Here is a 20739-nt window from a genome sequence, read left to right as displayed (position 1 = left end):
TAAATAACCTAAGGTTTCCAGGTATCTCCCTGGGCATTTATACTTGCAGATCTAGTTCAAGATGTGAATACCCTGGATGTACTTTTCAAAGAGCTATGTTTGATGTTAAGATTAATACCTGGAAACTGTGTTTAGAATCTGTCAATTCCAAGATCGCCCTAAATAATTTCATACTAGTAAGCTTGATTTCCTTAAATAAAGCATATATAGTAAATAACCACCATAAAACTATTAGGAAATATCTGAAATGCCATTAGATTTGTTGGAACCATTCGGTTAAGAAAATATAAAAACCATAAGTTAAACTAGCTATCTTTTAAACTTATACTAAAAAAAAAAAAGAGTACACCAAGAGTTTCATAAACTTCATTCTCTTCAAATGCTTTTGCAGTTTACAGTGATGTTTCACATATTAGTTCCTTGCAGCCTTTTTCATTTTGATCTTCGCTTGTATCGGATAACAGGGTTTTCAGGGGTATGAATCATGGTTGTATAATTCACAGTGGGGAAATATCCATCAATGAGATCAAATTCATATAAACGAAGCATAGTGGACCAAATTGTCTTGATCTGAACGTAGGCAAAATTCTCCCCAATACAACGATGACGCCCTATTGAAAAAAGAAAGTTTTAATAAGAATTAATTGAAATTCTTTCTCCCTTCTTTTTACCTGGAGTGATAAATTTGTTTACCGTTTGGATGGACACCAGATATAGAGATAGTATAGGGAAAAGATGACCTATTCTTTTCACATAAAAGAAGATTGTAAAAAAAAAAAATGTAAAATAAAATAGTTAATAAAAATCTCAGGAGATTTTCAAAGTTTTTTATAAGGGAAACAGCACTTGGGTAATTATAATAATGACTCTTCTAATTACTTTTCTGTAAATGTCATATCTACCTAAGTTTAAATATATGTAAACTGAAATCTATGATGACAATATACTTTGTGAATGTACTAGAATATTCTTTAGCTTCTGTCCTAAGAGAGCCCTAGTTAAAAGTCAGTATTAACCCTTCAATCAAAACTTTAAATGCCAGGGGCACCTGGCTGGCTCAGTCAGAGGAGCATGCAACTCTTGATCTCGGGATTGAGTTCAAGCCCCCTGCTGGGTGTAGAATTACTTAAAAATACCATCTTTAAAAAAAAAAAAACAAAGGGGATCCCTGGGTGGCTCAGTGGTTTAGCGCCTGCCTTCGGCCCAGGGCATGATCCTGGAGTCCCAGGATCCAGTCCCACATCAGGATCCCTACATGGAGCCCGCTTCTCCCTCTGCCTGTGTCTCTGCCTCTCTCTCTGTCTCTCATGAATAAATAAAATCTTTTTAAAAAATTAATTAAAAAAACTTTAAATGCCATTTCAAAATAATGGAAGAAAAAGGGATTTAATAAATCAAAATAGCAACACATGTCAAGATCAAAATTTAAAAGGTTATATATGTGTAAAAACTGACAAGTTGTTTCTAAAATGCATATGGATAAAAAAATACTAATTCAAAAGGATACATGCACCCTAATGTTTATAGCACCATTATCTACAATAGCCAAATTATGGAAATAGCCCAAGTATCCATCAACTGATGAATGGATAAAGAAGACACACCAAAATGGACTATTACTCAGCCTTAAAAAAAAAAATGAGGTCCTGATATTTGCAATGACCTGGATGGAGCTAGAGAGAGCTAATAAGCAAAATCAGAGAAAGACAAATACCATATGATTTGACTCATATGTGGAATTTAAGAAACAAGCAAAGGAGGAAAAAAGAGGGAAACCAAGAAACAGACTCAATTATAAAGAACAAACATGATTATCAGAATGGAGGTGGGTGGCCAATGGGAGACAGAGGTGATGGGGATGAAGGAGTGCACTTTGTGATAAGCACTGAGTGTTGTACAGAAGTGTTGAATCACTATATCATGAACCTGAAACTATTTTTTTTTAATTTTTATTTATTTATGATAGTCACAGAGAGAGAGAGAGAGGCAGAGACACAGGCAGAGGGAGAATCAGGCTCCATGCACCGGAAGCCCGATGTGGGACTCGATCCCGGGTCTCCAGGATCGCGCCCTGGGCCAAAGGCAGGCGCCAAACCACTGCGCCACCCAGGGATCCCTGAAACTATTATTACACTGTATGTTCACTAACTGGATATCAAAAAGTTTATTTAAACTGCATATGAAAATGCAAAGGAGGACCTAGGATATCCGGAGCAGTCTTAAGAAAAAAAAAAGTTGGAAGACTTAAATTGATTTCAAATCTGACTTCAATGCTAACTAACAGTGCAGCAACTCTGATACTGTGGTTTGTAATAAATATATATTTGCTCTTTCTCCCATCCTTGGCACAGAGCTCCTCAAACAGCTTGGAATTTCTTACATGAAAGGAGCAATAAAGAAGCAAGAAGTTTTTGTTATTCATAAAAGCCCCCTTCAACCACACTGGAGTTTGTTAATGAGAGGACTTTGGGAAATCCCCTTAGAGTAAGGCCTGGCTGCCAGGGGAACAAACCATGTGATTAAAGCGTTAGAACTTTTAGCCCCAACCCCTGACCTTCTTGGAAAGAAGGAGAAGGGGCTAGATATTGAATTAATCATCAATGATTTAATCAATTGTGTCTACAATAGGAAGCCTCCACTAAAAATCCTATAGTATGGAAGGATTGAGAGGTAGCATTCGGAGAGCTTTCCTGCTTGGTGAGCATATGGAGGTACTGGGAGTGGGGCATACCCAAAGGACATGGAAGCTCTGTGCCCCTTCCCCCCATACCTTGCCCTATGCATCTCCAATCAGGTCTTCCTGAATTGTATCCCCTCCTTTGTAATAAACTATTAATCCAGTAAATAAACTGCTTTCTGAGTTCTGTAAGCCATTTTAAGAAACTGTGGAACCCCAAGGAGATCAAGAAAACCTCTGGTTTATAGCTCACTGGTCAGAAAAACAGGAGACAATCTGGATTTGCAATAGGTATCTCAAGTCATGGGAGGGCAAGAGGGAATCCTGTGGGACTAAGGCCTTAACCTATGGGGTCTGTGCTAACCACAGTTGGGTAGTATCAGAACCAAGTTGAAATTGTGGGTGTCCACAGAGAATTGGTGTGGGAAAAACACCCAAATATTTGGTGATCAGAAATGTTGTCAAAAGTGTTCTAAGTGAGAGTGGGTTTTTTTCTTTCACAGCAACCAAGACAATGCAGTCGTGCACAGGGCTCAAGAAATAGAGCGACAAAAAAGAAAAACAAAAAAAAAGAAGTAGAGCGACAGACTACAGCAAACAGCCAAGACATACTTTTATGGTTATTTGATTATCAACAAAGGCACTAAATAAAGCAAACCAATGGAAAAAAAAATCTTTTCAACACATAGTGCTGGAATAACCATTTATCTAACATAAAAAAAAAAAAAAAAAAAAAAAGGCGGGAGTGGGGAGTATCTGGGTGGCTCCATCGGTTAAGCATCTGCCTTTGCTCAGGTCGTGATCCCCAGGTCCTGGAATGGAGCCCAGCATTAGGCTCCCTGCTCAGAGGGGAGCCTGCTTCTCCCTCTGCCCCTCCCTCACCTTGTGTGCTCTTTCTCTTGCTATCTCTCTTTCTAGTAAATACAGTCTATTAAAATAATTTTAAAAACAAAAAAAAGCCTTAATTCCTGTCTCACACCAAACTCAAACACTAATTCCAGATGATCATAGACCTAAACATAAATGTTAAAACCATGTCTTCACAACTTGGGGCCAGGCAAAGGATTTAGATAGGACCAGGAACCAACAGTTTAAAAAAATCAATAAATTAGATTTGAATGAGGTTATTTGTCAAAACAATATTGACTTAAGATTTGAGTATTTCATTGTAAAACATTACACCAAAACTAAAATACTGAACTGCAGTTATTATATACTTGGAGAAAAATTCAGGGAGACATACACTGATGTAGACAGTCTACTTTGAAATGCACAGTAAATGGATTGATGGATGGATATGTGATAAAACAAGGATAAAATGTTAGTGGCAGAATCTAGATAATAGGTATATCAATGTTCACTATAAAATTCTTCTGACTTGGAAGTTTTTTTTATTAAAATGGGGAAATTTTAATAAGACAAAATATAACTCATGTATTTTTAATAAAAGATTATATATAAAAGCCAGAGAACAAATTTGATAAAAGATGGTATCAGAAATGTGTAAGCCAGAAAGAACTAATACCTTCCAATCTTTCTGGCCTACTAAAACCTCATAAGGTAGTAAGCTCAGTAACAAAGGATGGCTTTTCAGGGAATACCAAAAGATCAAGCCAAATTATTGGAATTGAAAAAGGCCTTGCTAAGCCTTGGTTTCCGTTTCTGAAAAGTGAATAAGACAGTCCCTTCCTGATAGTGTGGTTGTGAAGATTAATAGGGAAATAATTAACCAAAAAAATGCTTATTAGCACAGTGCTTGTGTGGCCTATAAATGCTCTTACTTCTAGGAGCTCTGTTTAAGAAGGGTGTTTACAAGCCATTCCATGTTCAAATATAACAACTAAGGAGAGGCTTGGCTTACAAGGAGATTAGTTAGAGAATTATGTTAATAGCAGGAAATTAGAAGAATCCTAAGGACAAATTAATAGGAAAATGGATAAATTCTGATGATTCATATAAGGTAATATTATGAAAATGAGTAAGCTACATGCTATGTGCACAAAAACAGAAAAAATTACAGAAAGTAATGATTGAAGAAATTGGACACACTGAACCTGATGATCAAATGGGGTAGAAGAGTATCCCCCTCCCAAAATTCATGTCCACTCAAAAATCAGACTTTGCAGATATAATTAGTTAAGATGAAGTCATACCCAGGTTAGGGTAAGCCCTAAGTCCAATGCTGGTGCCCTTCAAAGAAAGACATGCGAGGACTCAGGCACCCATAGGACAGACGGCCAGTGAAGATAGTGGTCAGAGTGATGTAGCTACAAGCCAAGGAATGCCAAAGATTGTCAAGAGCCACTGAAAGCTAGGAACAAGCAAAGACTCTCCCCTAGAGCCATGAGGGAGAACAAGGTCCTTCCAACACCTTGATTTCAGACTTCCGGCCAGAAATGTAGGAGAATAAATGTCTTTTGTTTTAAGTCATCTAATTTGTGGGAGTTACAGTAGCCCTAGGAAACTAGCACAATGATGACAGATTTGAGGGAATGTTATATCTTCTATTCAGATAGCTCAGAGATACACAGTATAAACTTCAGAGAATATAATTAGGGGATGTTAAACACAATGGGATGTTAAAAGGAAACAGATTACAGCTTTTTGTTTTTTTAAGTAGACTTCACACCCAACATGGGGCTTGAACTCATGACCCTGAGACCAAGAGTCATGTGCTGTACTGACTGAGCCAGCCAGGCACCCCCAGATGATGGCTTTAATGTAAGTTTTTTAAAATGGGAGCTGTCCAAAAAATGAAATGAGCTGCCATAGAAGGTAACTGAGCAATCTATTACCTAAAAAAGTTCAAGTGGAATCCAGGTAATTACCAGATTAGAAATGATTCTTCTTTGGGGCAGATTTTGGACCACAGAACTAATGCCCCTTCCAAATGTTTGAACATTCTACAACTCCTTTAAATGTAATGTTATATACTATATTATTAAATTTATTTATCAAAGTTACTATGATCTAAAGTCCCTAAAGGATTTTATACTTTCCTTTACATGTAGAAAAAGTGTGATCAATAACAAAAAAGTTGTGCCACTTAAAATCTCTTTGGAAAGACTAAAGTCATAAAATATAGTTTAATCTGTAGAGTACCAATGAACAGAGAAATTATTGCAGGAACAAGGGTCTCCCTGCGTAATTTAAGGATCTTAATTGAAATGCAGAAGTTTGCAAACCTATGCAAGACCTGCCCAAATTTAAAGACCATTTTATCTTAAGGATACAGAGAACGAAAAAGTTGACTAACAATCCATAAAAGCTTCAATTTTAACAAGACTGCTTTTGCTCTTTTCTGAAACACTGATACTCTATTATCTTATTTAGCCTTAAATAATTGACTAAATGGTGTGCTAATTCCACTGGTTCTTTAAAACAATTCACAGAGCTTTAAATACTACTATAAGGGAAAATAGGGTGGGCTATAAAAAATTAACCCTGATAAAACTAAATTGGTAAGAAGGTAATAGAGCATTATATAAGGATTCACAAAACTATTTCCTTTAGTACAAATAGTTTTTCCAACTTGGCAAAGTTTATACTCCTACAAATGTTTACAGGAATGTCCCTATGAGGAAAGGTATTTGTAAATAAAATTCATATAGATTATTTTGACAGACATAAATATATTATCAGAGCAAACATTTCAAATGTAAAATGGTATCTTACCAGCTCCAAATGGCACGTAAGCAAACTTCTCTCCTGATGCTGGATTGTCCTGCAAGTACCGATCAGGATTAAAGTCCAGACGTTCTACCCATGAGTCTTTAAGTCTTTGGTTGACAGTGGGAGAAACACACACCTGATGTCCTGGAGGAATGGTATACCCTGCAATGGTCTAGAAATCAAAGCAACACATTTCATTCTTTTTTAAAGATTTTACTTATTTATTTATGAGAGACACAGAGAGAGAGGCAGAGACACAGGCAGAGGGAGAAGCAGGCTTCCCAAGGGGAGCCTGATGCAGGACTCGGTTCCACGATTCCAGGATCATGACCCGAGCCAAAGGCAGACGCTCAACCATTGAGCCACCCAGGAGTCCCAACACATTTCATTAGGTAATACAAAAATATTCTACCCAATAACCAGACCATTAACACACATGTGATATATGTATATTTAAAAATTAGCTAGATGATAGGCCAGCTAAAAATTATTTTAACTCAAGATGATTTTCAAGTGACCCAACATTGGGCTGGAAATTTTAAAAAGATATAAATGCCTCAGAGGTAGCAGAGGGATATCAAGGAGCCTTTCACAATCTAATTTATGTATTTCCATACTATCAGAATTTTTAACAAAACATGCTTTTTTTTTAAGCCAGGAAAAAAATACACTATCATTTTTAAAACCCTAATTGTTAAGTAAAAATGCAGGGAACAAATTAGCACATATACTCTCTAATTATATAAAAAATAGCTATATAAATAGAATATGTAATTATATATCAGAGTTAGAATATATAAAACTATAATTATGTAGAAACAATTATTCTACTTGCTTAATTTTAAAAATCCTCCTTGCTGTTATATTTCTTCTTTTTGATAAATAAAAACTGAGGGCATGGAAGGGGAGCTCTAACCAAGAGACTCACCTGAGGAGTTTTGGCCATTCTCATCATGGTCATTATAGGAGGCCGAAGTCTTAATGTTTCTTTTATACAGCGATCTAGTAAATTTAGATCCTTCAGCTAAAAAGGGAAAATATTTCCTGAGTTTTACAAATATTTAACTTACTTCAACAATATGCAATATTACTTAAACTTCTGGGTTATAAAATAGATTATATTCTGGTAGGAGTACAGAGGTCACTGGTTCGGCATCTGAGATTATCTTGTTCTATTACTACATGGTCAACAAGGGAAAGAGGGCAAGTAAGAGAGATAATCACCCTGAAGAATAGCATAGTAAGGGCCTGCAAAAATTCATTTGTCTAAAAAAGGAAAAACGTTAGCAAAAATTATGCTACTACATGGATGAATATGAAAACATGGTAAGCAAAAGAAGCCGGTCATAAAAGACCACATATTGTTATGATCCCGTTTATATGAAATGTCCAAAATAAGGCAAATCCATGCAGACAAAAGGTAGATCAGTGATTGCCGGGGACAGGGGAAATGGAGTGTGACTAATACGGGGTACCAGCTTTCTTTTGGAAGTGATTTAAATGTTCTAAAATTGTGATGGTTCTCACAATTCTGAATATCAAAAAAGAGTAAATTATACACTCTAAATGGACTGGTCTATAGTATGTAAATTATATATCAATTAAGCTATTATTTTAAAAGTTATAAAATCAGAAATGAAAGAGACATCACTGCTGACCTTACAGAAACAGTAAGGATTATAAGAGAATACGATAACAATTATAAGCCAATGAGTTAGGTAACCTAGATGAAGATGGACAAATTTCTAAAGGATACAAACTAAAGACTCCAGAAGAAACAGAACATATGAATAGATGTATAACAAGTATCAACTTCCCACAAAGAAAAGCACAGACTCATATAGTTTCACTGGTGATCTCTAACCAGAAATATAAGAAACAATATCAACCCTTCATAAACTCTTCCAAAACAATAAAGAGGAGGGAACACTTGTACACTCATTCTATGAGACCATCATTACTGTGTACCAAAACCTGTCAAAGACCTCATGATAAAACTACACATTAATATCCCTTATCAACATGGATGCAAAAATCCTAGCAAACTGAATCCAACATTAAGACATTTTAGGGAGGGCTATGGGGAATTTTCTAGAAATAAAGAAGCTAAGCAATTTAATCGATAGTAAACAGAATATCTCAAGTTATCCCCTTTAAAAACTAGCCACTCATTAAATACTCAAAGTCATAAAGCAGCAATGAAAATAAAAATGCAATAAACCTGGTCATAAGTTAAAGGAGGCAGATCTTCTCCACAGACTGTTTTCTGTTCTAAATAACATTTGTCTTGAAGTGTTTTGTCTCTGGCCAAGAAGAAGCCCATCCAGGCGCTAGTAGTTGAGGATGTATGCTGCCCTGCCAAGAGCAGTCCAATAAGCATGCCTGCCACTTCGTCATCTGTCAAAGGACGCCCATCCCTATGGAATCAATCGCACACAAATTTAACATTTTGGCAGACCCATTTCATGCCTTCACATTTAAATAAACGGTCTTCGTGAATAAATTTTTCAAGTTTAACAGTCTCTTGCATTTGCCCATCACAAGTGAGAATTTTTTTCCCTTAGGGAACAGAGGTGGACCAAAGAAAAGTAGGATTTTCATTACAAAGGACATTGTTCCAGTTTGTCAGCAGAGCTTTCCCCATGCGCGGTCTTGGGGCTCCAGGCAGGCATGGGACCCCAGTAATTCGAGTCTCATCCATTTAATAAGCCCACAGCTCATAGCTACTAATTTTGTCAGTATCACTATTTTTTGACTGGATATATTATTTAAGCACATTTTAATGTGTAATTTCCTGTTTCAGCTTAACATATGATCTGAGCAGCTCTTACTTGTAAGTAGAATCTAGTAAAGTTTGGAGAATATCATCTATTTTTTCTTCTGACTGTCTGCGCTTCTGGATTGCTTTGTAGAAAATATTCTTGATCTCTCGGTGAGCTCTGTCCCTGCGTCTGTGATTCAAAGATGAAAATGATTAAAAAACAATGTCATACTTTCTGGCATTAGACCCATTTTGAAAATAACCAGGACCTAGCTTAACGCAACCTTATTTAACTAACTTCAATGACTCTGAAACAATGGACAGAAACCTCAGAACCAAAAGAAAAAAAAAAAAGCCATAAAAATCTTAGTTAGAAATTTCTAGGGTCCTTAAAGGCAAGAAATGTGTCCTAACAGATGTATTCTTAACATACTCTTTGTTCTTTTTTTTTTAAAAGATTTATTTATTTACTTACTTACTCATTTATTTATTTATTTATGATAGACACAGAGAGAGAGAGAGAGGCAGAGACACAGGCAGAGGGAGAAGCAGGCTCCATGCCAGGAGCCCGACGCGGGACTCGATCCCGGGACTCCAGGATAGCGCCCTGAGCCAAAGGCAGGTGCCAAACTGCTGAGCCACCCAGGGATTCCCCCTACTCTCTTTGTTCTAAGGAAAGGTCTAGAACAAGACTTGTGATTATTCCTTTAGAATTACTTTCCATTTAACAGAAAGCAGAATACTCTTTTAAATTAATGAAATTCCCATTTTAACCAAATTAATTCTTGTAGAAGTTGGAGAGTCATTCTGGTTTTCTTAGAAGATTCAGGATTTTTTTAAAAAAGAAGAAGAAGAAGAAGAAGATGATTCAGGATTTGAATAAACCTAGGATTTATTTAGGATGATAAACATCTAGGATTTAGAACATGACTACAGTATACAGGATTTGATTCTATTTTTCATTTTCTGAAACACCATGGTTTTGTTGGGGGCAAAAATACTAGTAGAGTCGGAAAACAAACTTCAGGTGCCCAAACCTTACCTTTAAAGTACGATGCTCACTAGGTAACAAACTATACTAACAGTACTATAAGTATTTTACAAAATGAATTACCCACTTTGACCTCCTGCGAGGTCGATGCTCTTATGATCAATCCACAGGCAGCTGCATAGTATCACACAGCCAGAAAGCAGTGGAGCTAACATTTAAAACCAGGCAATCTGACTACCTAGCCCCTTCCTAACTAACTAACTTCCTAACTAAGCCTTCCAATACAAATTGCTGCCCTGCTGTGTTTGTAAGACTGTTACTGAGGATCAACTGAGACAATGTGGGCAGAAGACGTTTATCAATAAGAACACAGCAGTGCCAGGAAAACATAAGGCCTGTTTAAGAAAGGGAATGGAATAATTTGGTTAAATCATTTGATTCAGCGAAGACAGAGAAAGACTGGGCTGAACTGGGAAAGGTCTATCATATCAAGCTCAGGAATTTCTGACTTCATCCAGGAGATAGACAAGGTAAAAACAGGCTTGTTGCACATTTCTGGAGAACCTACTACAGGCTATGGATGAAAGCATTTTGAAAACTGGAAAGCTCCTTACAAAGAATTATGAATCCAAAGAATTCCAGAGAATCTCTCCTGGCTTTCCCTTTTTCTCCCCTTCTTTATCCTGTAACTATATAGAAATAGCAGAAGTAGAAAGAAAAGGGAGTACCAATTTAATTCTTCCCCATCTCTCACCTGAACATAAATGAATCAAAAGATACAGAAAGCCCACTAACTATGCAAGATACTAAATTATATGTTGAGTCTTGTAAGCAATATTTCTTTGTATCAGATGGTCCCTGCCCTTACAGAAATCACAGTATAGTTATAAGAAAACAAAGAGAAAATTAAAGGCACTAATACTTCAAAACAAATTCACAGTATGCTATAAAACAGTAAAATATTTTCAAATAAGTACATAGAGGGGTATCACTTCTAGGTAGAGTCCAGAGACTTTCCTGAGTAGAAGGAATATGTGAGATTAGTAGGTTTTAAATTAGAACAGCTAGACAACAAATTACCTCTTTAATAAACTGAAATTTAGCTTAAGTGAACTCACTATATAAAGAAAACCCGTCTTGAATTCTTATAGAAGCATGGGGGGTCATAATCTCCCCTAATTTGTCTCTTTTATGTTTATCTTTTATCTCTGTTCACGCAAAGCATACCAACACTACAGCAATTCTACAGTTAAATAAGCAAGTATAGTTTCTTTATCCATACCTGAAACTAGGCAAGGGAAGCCAGCCTGGCAGCAGCCAGGCTGCATGGCTAAACCCTCCATCCAAATCTGCATACAGTTGTGCCACTTTCTCATTGAGTTGACTTCTGATTTCCTTGCCATGTAAACAATGGCTAGCTGTTAAAATTATGAGCTCCGAAAGAGCTTCAAACAAATCTAGAAGAAAAAAGATCATTCCCATTACTATTGCCAAATATTCTCTGGAAATTTTCTGCTTTCTCAGACATAGAAGTATTACAAAGGAAAACAATAAAAACTCAAGAATCAACAAGATGCTGTTTGTATCCTCAAAAAAAGCCTACAGACAGACATGGACACAACAAAGAGGAACAAAAAACTCCTAATGGAAAGCATCCCTGGACAGCCAAAATAGAGGCCACAAAGGATCTCTAAACCTCACTCATGACTCTTCAACTTGAAAAGATAAATTGAAAATAAAAATGAATATAGTGAGGGGCGCCTGGCTGGCTCAGTAGAGCACATGACTCTTGATCCCGGGGTCATGAGTTCGAGCCCTGTATTGGGTATAGAAATTACTTAAAAATAAAATTTGTAAAAAATGAAGATACAGGAGTCCCAACTCACAGTGTAACAAAAGCAGTAAATTGGTTATTTAATGTATACCAGGTGCTTCCCAAGGTATAGCAGTCGAAAAACTGGAGAACGGATTATTTCCCAGGTCAAAAGCAGGAAGACCAGGAATAAAATCTGAAGCCTTGCTTGACTATATATAAAAGAAAACTGTAGCTAATTACTAACTGGTATATCCCAAACAGGAGACAAATGCATCAGGGAAGCACATTTGGATGACATTTAAAAGTCATAAAAATTACCCTGTTAATATATTATTTAATTCCGTGTTTGCCAAATGAACTTCCAATTATCACCTGGCTTTCTAATTAGATTTACCAATGAAGTTTAGCAAATTCTGGTGATCTCAGTGCTGTAACTTTGTCTCATTTGCACTTATTTAGAGGCATTTTAGTTTTACATCAGGTTCTTATATAGCTAGAAATATGTCACATCAGCTTCAGGTAAATAAAAAATAAAATCAAGTTTCTGGATCTTTTACAGAAACTGAAGACCACACCCAGAACATGGGGACCTATACAGAGGTCTTGATGCCCTGTAGGCAAATGTTGCTTCCTGCTTTGAGCTGGCAATTTTCCCTGAAAGGAACACTTATTGTCCAATATAAAAGATGGATTCACATAAATATCCAAGGACAATCAAGTTATACTCATTATACTCTCTACATAATGCAAGAAAGCATATATTTGGTGACAGAGTAAAACCTATGTATTTAAATTTACCTTTTTCATGAAATAAGTATCAAATAAATAGGGTATTACATACAAAATTAAATCATTTAGACTTTTACTTGCCCACGGAGGTTAAAAACGTTATTTACTGTCTTAAAATGACCATGCAAAAAAGTCTTAACATTCAGTTTATTTCAAAATTTAATTATGAATCATTTTTATATTATTTGTACAAATGAGCTGAATAACGTGCACGTTAATTAGCCCATTTTAAAGTTTTGCTAAGTGAACAGCAATAATCACTTCCTCTTAGAGGTTTTTTTTTTTAAGATTTTATTTATTTATTCATCATGAGAGACATAGAGAGAAAGAGAGGCAGAGACACAGGCAGAGGGAGAAGCAGGCTCCACACAGGGAGCCCGATGAGGGACTCAATCCTGGGACTCCAGGATCACACCCTGGGCCAAAGGCAGGCGCTAAACCACTGAGCCACCCAGGGGTCCCCTCTTAGAGGTCTTTTCAACTGTGTGGTTATCAAAACATTCTTTCCATTAAGGCTATGGTGGTTTTACATATGCTGCAGTTGGTTTTTCATTACACATATACATGTATTCTTATATTTGTAGTCATAAAAAAAAAACAGAAATATTAGAACAAATGCAAAAACAAAACAGTTTGCTTACTTTTTTCTCCACTTTCTCCCCAACTTTGAAAGTATTCCTTTGTTTCTTTCTCGATTATAGAAACGTGCTGTCTAAAGTGGGCTATGTTAAGGCCACTTTTTAGCATTTTCTTCTGCTCCAAAAAAACCTTGAAAATATTAACAGTATAATACCAACCATTAAGACACAATTTTGTTTTATCACAAGATTCACATGGATTATTAGAACTCTGTAACACTCAAAGAAAACAATATTCTGAAAAAAAGATATTGAAAATAAAAATAGTAGAAGGATTTTTTAAAACTATACCACACATGGGAAACAGAGCATTTACATGGATCTGAAGTAACATGTAGAGAGATACCTGGTATTCAGGCCCTTAACTAATGATATTAGGAATCCCACTGCCTTTCCTTCCTACACATGCTTTTTCCCACTCCTGACCCCAGGGCTTCCCTTTCCTATCCTGTTATCTTCTAGCATCTCAACCCAACCCAGATACCAACACAATCCCTCAAAGGTTCATTATGCTTCCATATTATTTTTATCCTATTTCACAACTTCTCCTATTCCATTACCAAGCAAGTATCATTCCTCTCCCTATCTTCCTGAAGTTTAATGAGATCAATATAGTTTGACTGAAAAAAATTCACACTAAGACACCTAATGGTCATAACCCCTTGGGACATTTCTATTTTAAGAATCTGATAAGCAGTGTGAGAAAATGAACAGATATATCTGACCATAGGGATTTTTCAGGGCTCTTGCTTTTAGCCTTGAGGAGCCATTCATTCCCCTACACCCCCCTCATCTCCAGAAATAACACATGATGTCAACCCTTAACTGCTACAGTAGGATACCAGGTAATATGTGGTATGATCTCAGCCAGAACCCACACCAAGCAATTGAACCAAAGATTTCATTTGTTTTACATCAATTTGCAGCACTTTAATATTTGACTTTAGGAGGAGAAAAATCACACAAACTTCTAAAGCCAATAAACTCTAGCTCAAAAGAGCTCTTATGCTAGAATTTCAGGCAGGACTGTAGCCGTAGGAGGCCCTTCCAAAATATAAGGGGATTTTCTTGTTACCCACTCGACTCAAATTCCAAACGCTAAGTTATCATTGATTCTATTTCTTTGTATAGGAAATCTTTAAAATTGCTTAGCCCATGCCTGCAGCTATAAAACAGAATATTCATTCTTTGTCAGTTCCCCAGAGCTTTTCTTCTTTTAAATGTCTCATCCTTCAGATTTTAGAATCAAGGAATCAATTGTTTCTACATTCTAAATGTACAATATTATACTACTAGCTTTAACTATTATGTTATAGGTTTGTCTTTCTTGAACATTAACAGTGTCACCTACTGGATTAGGCACATCATATGCAACTCCCTTCCCAAACACAGGTGTTGTCAGACGACTGTAGACATCTTCTGCATTCAGGTCTTCATTTTTACTATTAAAAAGCAGTGCAGCAGCATCACTCCCCAGAAGGTAAGTAAATGTCTTGCCCACCATGGTAAAACTAAATACAGGTCCATACTAAAGAAAGAAAAGTAGCCATAGTGATGATACTGAAAAATATGTACCACTAAAAGAAACACTAATTTCTTAATTCACAAAAAATTTCTGAAAATTAAAACATGCATAAACCTAATGCAATTATTCACCTAGTCTTTGTCCAAATTCATAATTATTTTCATCCAGTTGCAAATGAAATATAAATTTTTTATTCTTTTTTCAGTTTATACTGAAAATATTTTCTATCCTTTACACCAACCTCATAATTTTTTTTTTTAAGATTTACTTATTTGACAGAGAGAGAGCGTGAACACAAGCAGGAGGAGTGGGAGAGGGAAAAGCAGGCTCTCTGACACAGGGGTTGATTCCAGGACCCTGGGACCATGACCTGAGCCAAAGGCAGATGCCCAACCGACTGAGCCATACAGGTGCCCCAGACATCATCATTTTAATAGTTATTCTTTCATTATTGGACATATGGGTGATATGTCAGTTCTTTACTAATTAGGTATAATTATGCAATGAGTATCTCTGAGAATATAGATTTTCCTCCCTTGGTTATAGATCAATTTATAGAAGTCACCAAAGGTTATGACCTTTCTTTCCTATTGTACTTGCTATGTAAAAACATCAGAAATTTAGTTACCAGTTTACTACTATCTCATCAATACTGAATAATTTAATTTTTAATTTTTTGTTAATCTGGTTGGGTGGTAAATGCTTTACCTTGCAGTTTTTGATTATTATTAAAGACTAGGCTCTGGGGGTATAATTGTGAACAAAAATACCATCCTTGACTCATGTAGCTTAGTCTATTGAAAAAGACACAACTTAATCTAATAATCATATCAACAAATGTAAAATTGCAAATGGGACAAGTATTATGGGAAGGAAAGCAACTCTGTGATAAGAGAACTGATAAAAAAGGAGACCAAAGAGAGGAAGGCCACCTGAGCTGATGAGCAGGGGTCAGCATGGCAGCCAGGCATGGGGGGCGGGGTGGATGGAGGATGAGATGAGAGCTGAGTGTGTAGGGCCTAGATCACACAAAGTCTCATAAGCCATATTCAAGAAGTATTTTCCTTACAAGCAATGGAAAGCCATAGAAGATTTTAAACTGCATGGGAGAGACACACTGACATATGCATATTTAAAAGAAAAATCCCTCTGGCTGCCATATGGAGGAAGGAGGAACAGGAGCAAAAGGAATGTCAGAGGACCAGTTAGAGCCTCTTGCAGCAATCTGATAATGAAAACTTGCCACATGGTAATGATGGGGCAGAAGCAGATGGATACTGAATTATTTTGGAGAGAGAATCTGCAGATGGCAATGGATTAAGAGAGCAAAGTATCAAGAATGAATCCTAGGCTTCTGCAAAACAGAAAAGTGGTAAAAAGAGAAAACAGGGCAACCAGGATTAGAGAGAAAAAAAACAAGGGTTAGACTTCAGAAATGTTGACTAACAGGTACCTTAGACAATTCAGAATCATGTGGAAGTTGGGACAATCCAGATCTGGGGATCAGAGAACAGACCTGAGCCAGAGACATTAATTGGGGTGTCTGGTAACTGTAGCTGCAGGTTAGAGATGAGATCACCTGGGAAAGGCCAAGGACCAAAGCTCCATTAACCCCAATAATAAATGGCCAGGCATGAGCCCATTAATAGTTAGAGAAAAAGCAATCAAAAAATAGGAGGGGAAATGAGAGAAGCCACATTTAAGGAGGAGGGAGAGATCACCAGTGACAAATACAGCTGAGGAGTCAAGCTCATTGAACTAGGACATGGAGCTCATTAGTGAAGGGGCTGACAGACTCGGGTGGACAGGAGATGTGGAAATAGAGACTGTTAGTACAGAAAACTTGCTGAAGGGGGAGGGACCTGAAAGAAGACTGAGTAGTCTGGTCTTTTTAAATGAGTGACTTTTAAATTTTTTTCAGAGAAAATAGGAAAGATCCAGTTGAGAGAAGTCACTACAGAAAGAAGAAATTATAGCCTAAGGTTCCTGAGACCAAAGATGGATTGAGACTTTAACCTCCAAAAGGCAGCAAGATAGTGTAATAAAACCAACATGATAGCACCTAGTGAGCTCAGAGCACAAGATTCTGAGATTCACATCCCAGCTCCTCCACCTGTTAGCTGTTGTGACCTTGGTCCTACAGTAAAAGAACTTAACTTCTCTGTACTTCAGTTTCCCTCATCCATAAAATAGAAATAGTAATAGTACCTACCATTATCAAGATTAAATATATATCATATCCATGAGGACTATGGCTGTGTATATAGATATTATAAATATATTAAAGTGTGTTGGCCATAGTAAACATTACATGTGTTTTATTATTATTGTTGTTGTTGTGTTGTTATTTTCATTAAAAACACAGACTCAGAAATCAGACTGTGTAAATCCTGGGTCGGCCACTAGCCAGTAGTGAGCCCAAGAATAAATTATATAACCTGTTTCTCAGTTTTATCATCTATAAAATGGATATACCTGAAAGGATTTTTGTGGAGCTTCAGTAAGATAATCAATGTAAAGCACTAAGTACCAGCACAAAGTGTTTTATAATTAGTGTAACAAGAAGAAAAGAGAATGCATGTTTGAAAGTGGGAGCACAAGAGAGTTCTCTTTGGATGGTTTTGTATCTCTAAAGAGGAGAAAAAGTTGTCTCCTTTGATAGAAAGAAAGAAGACTCAGGAGTTTTAAAAAGTGTAGGTTTAAATTGTCTTTATGGGGAGTGGAAAGTATACCAACCATACTTTAGCATAATACGATTGCTGAGTGGTGTTCAAAGTTCGTTCAGGTTAGGAAATCATGAAATTAGGAAGGAACTAATTTGGTGCAAGGAAGAAGAAAACAAGAAGAAAAACCCCTCCAAGGCTGGAGCTTTACCAGGTAAGCAAAATGAAAAGATCCAGGGGCAAGGAAATATATGGTATCGGCCAAAGTATAACTGAAATAATGGATGACAGTCCCAAACTGGAAAAAAAAGGAAAGTAAAGAACAGAGGCTGATAGATCAAGAGAAAGTAAATGAGACAATGGACTAGAAGGTCTAATGAGGTCAAAGCATGGTTCTAATGGAAGGACAAGAGGCAAGCCTGGAAAAGAAGAGGTGATCTAACAATAAAGTGTCTAAATTTATATTGGGCGCTGAAATAGTTAAGAGTGATGACAATTCACAGTGGGACTGTGGAATAAATGGCTGAATTAGTATCAGAAAGTTCATTAGAAAAAAGAGGGGGAAAAAAAAAAGAGGGGAAAGATCTGAATTGCCACAGTATCACATGGGTCATCCAAGTGAAACTGAAGTCAGAGATATATGTAGAGTAGGTTAGAAAATCCCACAGGTGATTGGTTAAGAAAAAGAAGGGTCAGTCAGTTTTCAATTTTAACTATGATTAGTAAGTACAGTGAGATCACCCAGGACATGGGATTGGTTAAGAGAGTCTCCAAGACCCTTCCAGCTCTTACAGGAGCAGCTCCAATTTAATCAGTTTCCTATACTGGGGGATAAGCATAAGATTGCACTTTTTTAGTGTTCTGCCATCCAAAAAAAGTTTGAAAAGCACTAATTTTTTTTCCTGTATTATTTGGAAGACTTACCTTTTCATATGCATTTTCTAGGAATTCAATTGGACTTTTCCCAAATGCTATAGCATGTCCAAGGAATGGAATTGGAGAGAAAATGTATGGTGGACTTTTCTGCAAGAAAAAACAAAAAATTTGGGGTTCACATTTCATTTTGAGAGAAACCCAACTTAATTTCATGAATAAACAAATGAAATTTACCACTAATACTAAAAAGTTACCAAAAAATAAAGCATCAACAGTAACTTAGGAACAGCCAAACTGCATATATCATAGGAGAGAACAATAGTAAAAAGAGTAGAAACTCAAAACATCATTTAAGATAAATGACTACACAAACACAAAGTATTGAAATTACACATGCTGAACACTGTCCAGAATATGTCCAATATTATTTACTGGTGGCTCTAGGCAACTTTCTTAACCATTAGCAGGATGAAAAACCAGGAAAATCAAACTACATTGTCTTGACCACTACCGTTGACAATTTTAGTTCCAGAATCTTGCCTTAAAAAGGTATAAAGAAGGTACAGAAAAAGACAGTGATTTGAGGTATAGAAAGACATGAAACTTTCAAGAAGCTACATTTATCAGGAAACAGGACACATCTCATCCACAGATTTTATTTTTTATTTTTTAAGTAGGCTCCACACCCAGGAAGGGGCTTGAACTCACCACCCTAAGATCAAGACCTGAGCTGAGATGGAGGGTGGGATGCTGAACCACCACCCAGCACCCCTCATCTACTGGTTTTAGAGAGTAAATCAGCTCTAGAAGAAAAGGTACTTTAGATGTCCCAGGTTTTACAAACTACTTGGTCAATAGTTTCTACATTCCATTGTCAGTGAAAGGGCAGTTTTAAAAGCTACTTGGTGTTGGCTGGTTAAGAATACATTCATCAGGGGATCCCTGGGTGCCTCAGCGGGTTAGCGCCTGCCTTTGGCCCAGGGCGTGATCCTGGAGTCCCCAAGTCCCGCATCAGGCTCCCTGTGTGGAGCCTGCTTCTCCCTCTGCCTGTGTCTCTGCCCACTCCCACCCCCGCCCTGTGTCTATCATGAATAAAGAAATTAAAAAAAAAAAATTCATCAACTATATTAGGTAAGTATGAAGCTAATGGTCAATAAAGACACTAAATTAAAGAAACTGATACTTCGTTAGCATCATAAGAAGGGACAGTCCCTTCACTCCCACACTACCAAACACCCCCCCCCCCTTCGTATTGATATAAGTCGCCATTAGGGGCAATACTACAGCCCACAGGACACTGGACCAAGATGACGGCCACCAGGGCCGCAGCTGCCGATGGTTGTACCACCACTGGGGTGGCCAGTACAGCCACCAGGGCGCTCAAGCCACAGCCACCAATCTGGCCACGGCCATCGGGGGCCCCAGCCCCTTGGCCAGCACAGCCGTCCCTAGGACCACGAACGCGGCAAGCACGACCCCCACGACCACACGCGGCCACCGCCGGGACCGCGACAGATTACAGGGTCCCCAGCACCCAGGCCAGCAAGGCCAAGGCAGCCGCGACCACCACAAGCAGCAGAGCTGCAGCCGCCGCCCAGTCCCCAGTGTGCCCCCCGCCGCCGCCCAGCTGAGCACTGCGGAGGTCCCCACTCCCCCTAGCCCTTTGGCCGCCTTTGTCGTCGTCCCCTAGCCCTTAGGCCTCGGCGGTCGCTGCCCGAACTCCCTGGGGTGCACGTACCGCCCCGGCAGGCAGGGGGGCCAGGTGGCCGACTGCGAGGCGAATCAGGTAGACTAGGCCTAGCGTGAAGGCGCAGGCGATTAGCAGCATGGAGAGGAGGTTGCCGCCGGTCACCCGCTCCATCGCCTGCCCCAGCACCGACCCGCCCGCCTGCAGCAAACCCAGCAGCAGCATCCTGACCGCCGGAGCAGCCGCTACAGCTCGCCAGAGACGCTGGAGGCCGAGGTCGCCGCCGCCCCTCCGAATAGACGCAGCGAGCGAAGCCGGCTGACGGGCGTCCGCAAGCGGCCCCGGCCCCCGGGTCTCCTACTAAACCCGGTCCCACCCCCCACTCTCGGCGCCCACGCGCGCCACCCGGCGCGTCACCGAAGGGGCGGGGCCTGGTGCTGGCCACGCCCCCCGCCGGACGCCGTACTGCCGAGGTCTCCTTACGCCGGGACAGAGGCCCTGAAGAAGCAGGTGGCACCTGTGGTGCGGGTGGCTCGGAGACCGAAGAGAACGAGAGTTGAAGAGGCGACCACCGCCTGAGGACCGCGGGCCGCCGGAGCCTGCGTGCCCTGGGTGCGGGGCACCCCCGCGGCGCCGGGACGCGG

The 20739-nt window shown here is 38.6% G+C and overlaps 1 protein-coding gene across 3 annotated transcripts; it reads right to left on the bottom strand.

Annotated features, from left to right (window-relative positions):
• Positions 1-352: 352 nt before the first annotated feature.
• On the bottom strand, positions 353-20716 carry CYP51A1 (cytochrome P450 family 51 subfamily A member 1). Of its 3 annotated transcripts, none has more exons than XM_077857009.1 (10): positions 20613-20716; positions 18457-18555; positions 14696-14872; positions 13348-13474; positions 11384-11558; positions 9181-9300; positions 8571-8766; positions 7278-7373; positions 6353-6521; positions 353-611 (listed from the first exon to the last, which is right to left on the bottom strand). In XM_077857009.1, the coding sequence occupies exons 3-10, from the start codon at positions 14846-14848 to the stop codon at positions 433-435; spliced, it is 1215 nt and encodes a 404-aa protein (XP_077713135.1). In that variant the 5' UTR covers positions 14849-14872; positions 18457-18555; positions 20613-20716; the 3' UTR covers positions 353-432. The 3 variants fall into 3 exon arrangements, with proteins under 3 accessions (XP_077713135.1, XP_077713134.1, XP_077713133.1); XM_077857008.1 differs by having other exon boundaries at positions 20579-20714; XM_077857007.1 differs by lacking the exon at positions 20613-20716 and adding an exon at positions 20147-20464.
• Between the last annotated feature and the right edge of the window lie 23 nt (positions 20717-20739).

This window comes from Canis aureus, chromosome 18 (assembly GCF_053574225.1).
Source record: "Canis aureus isolate CA01 chromosome 18, VMU_Caureus_v.1.0, whole genome shotgun sequence".
Classification (NCBI taxonomy): Eukaryota; Metazoa; Chordata; class Mammalia; order Carnivora; family Canidae; genus Canis; species Canis aureus.
This window is presented reverse-complemented; position numbering and strand designations above follow the sequence as displayed.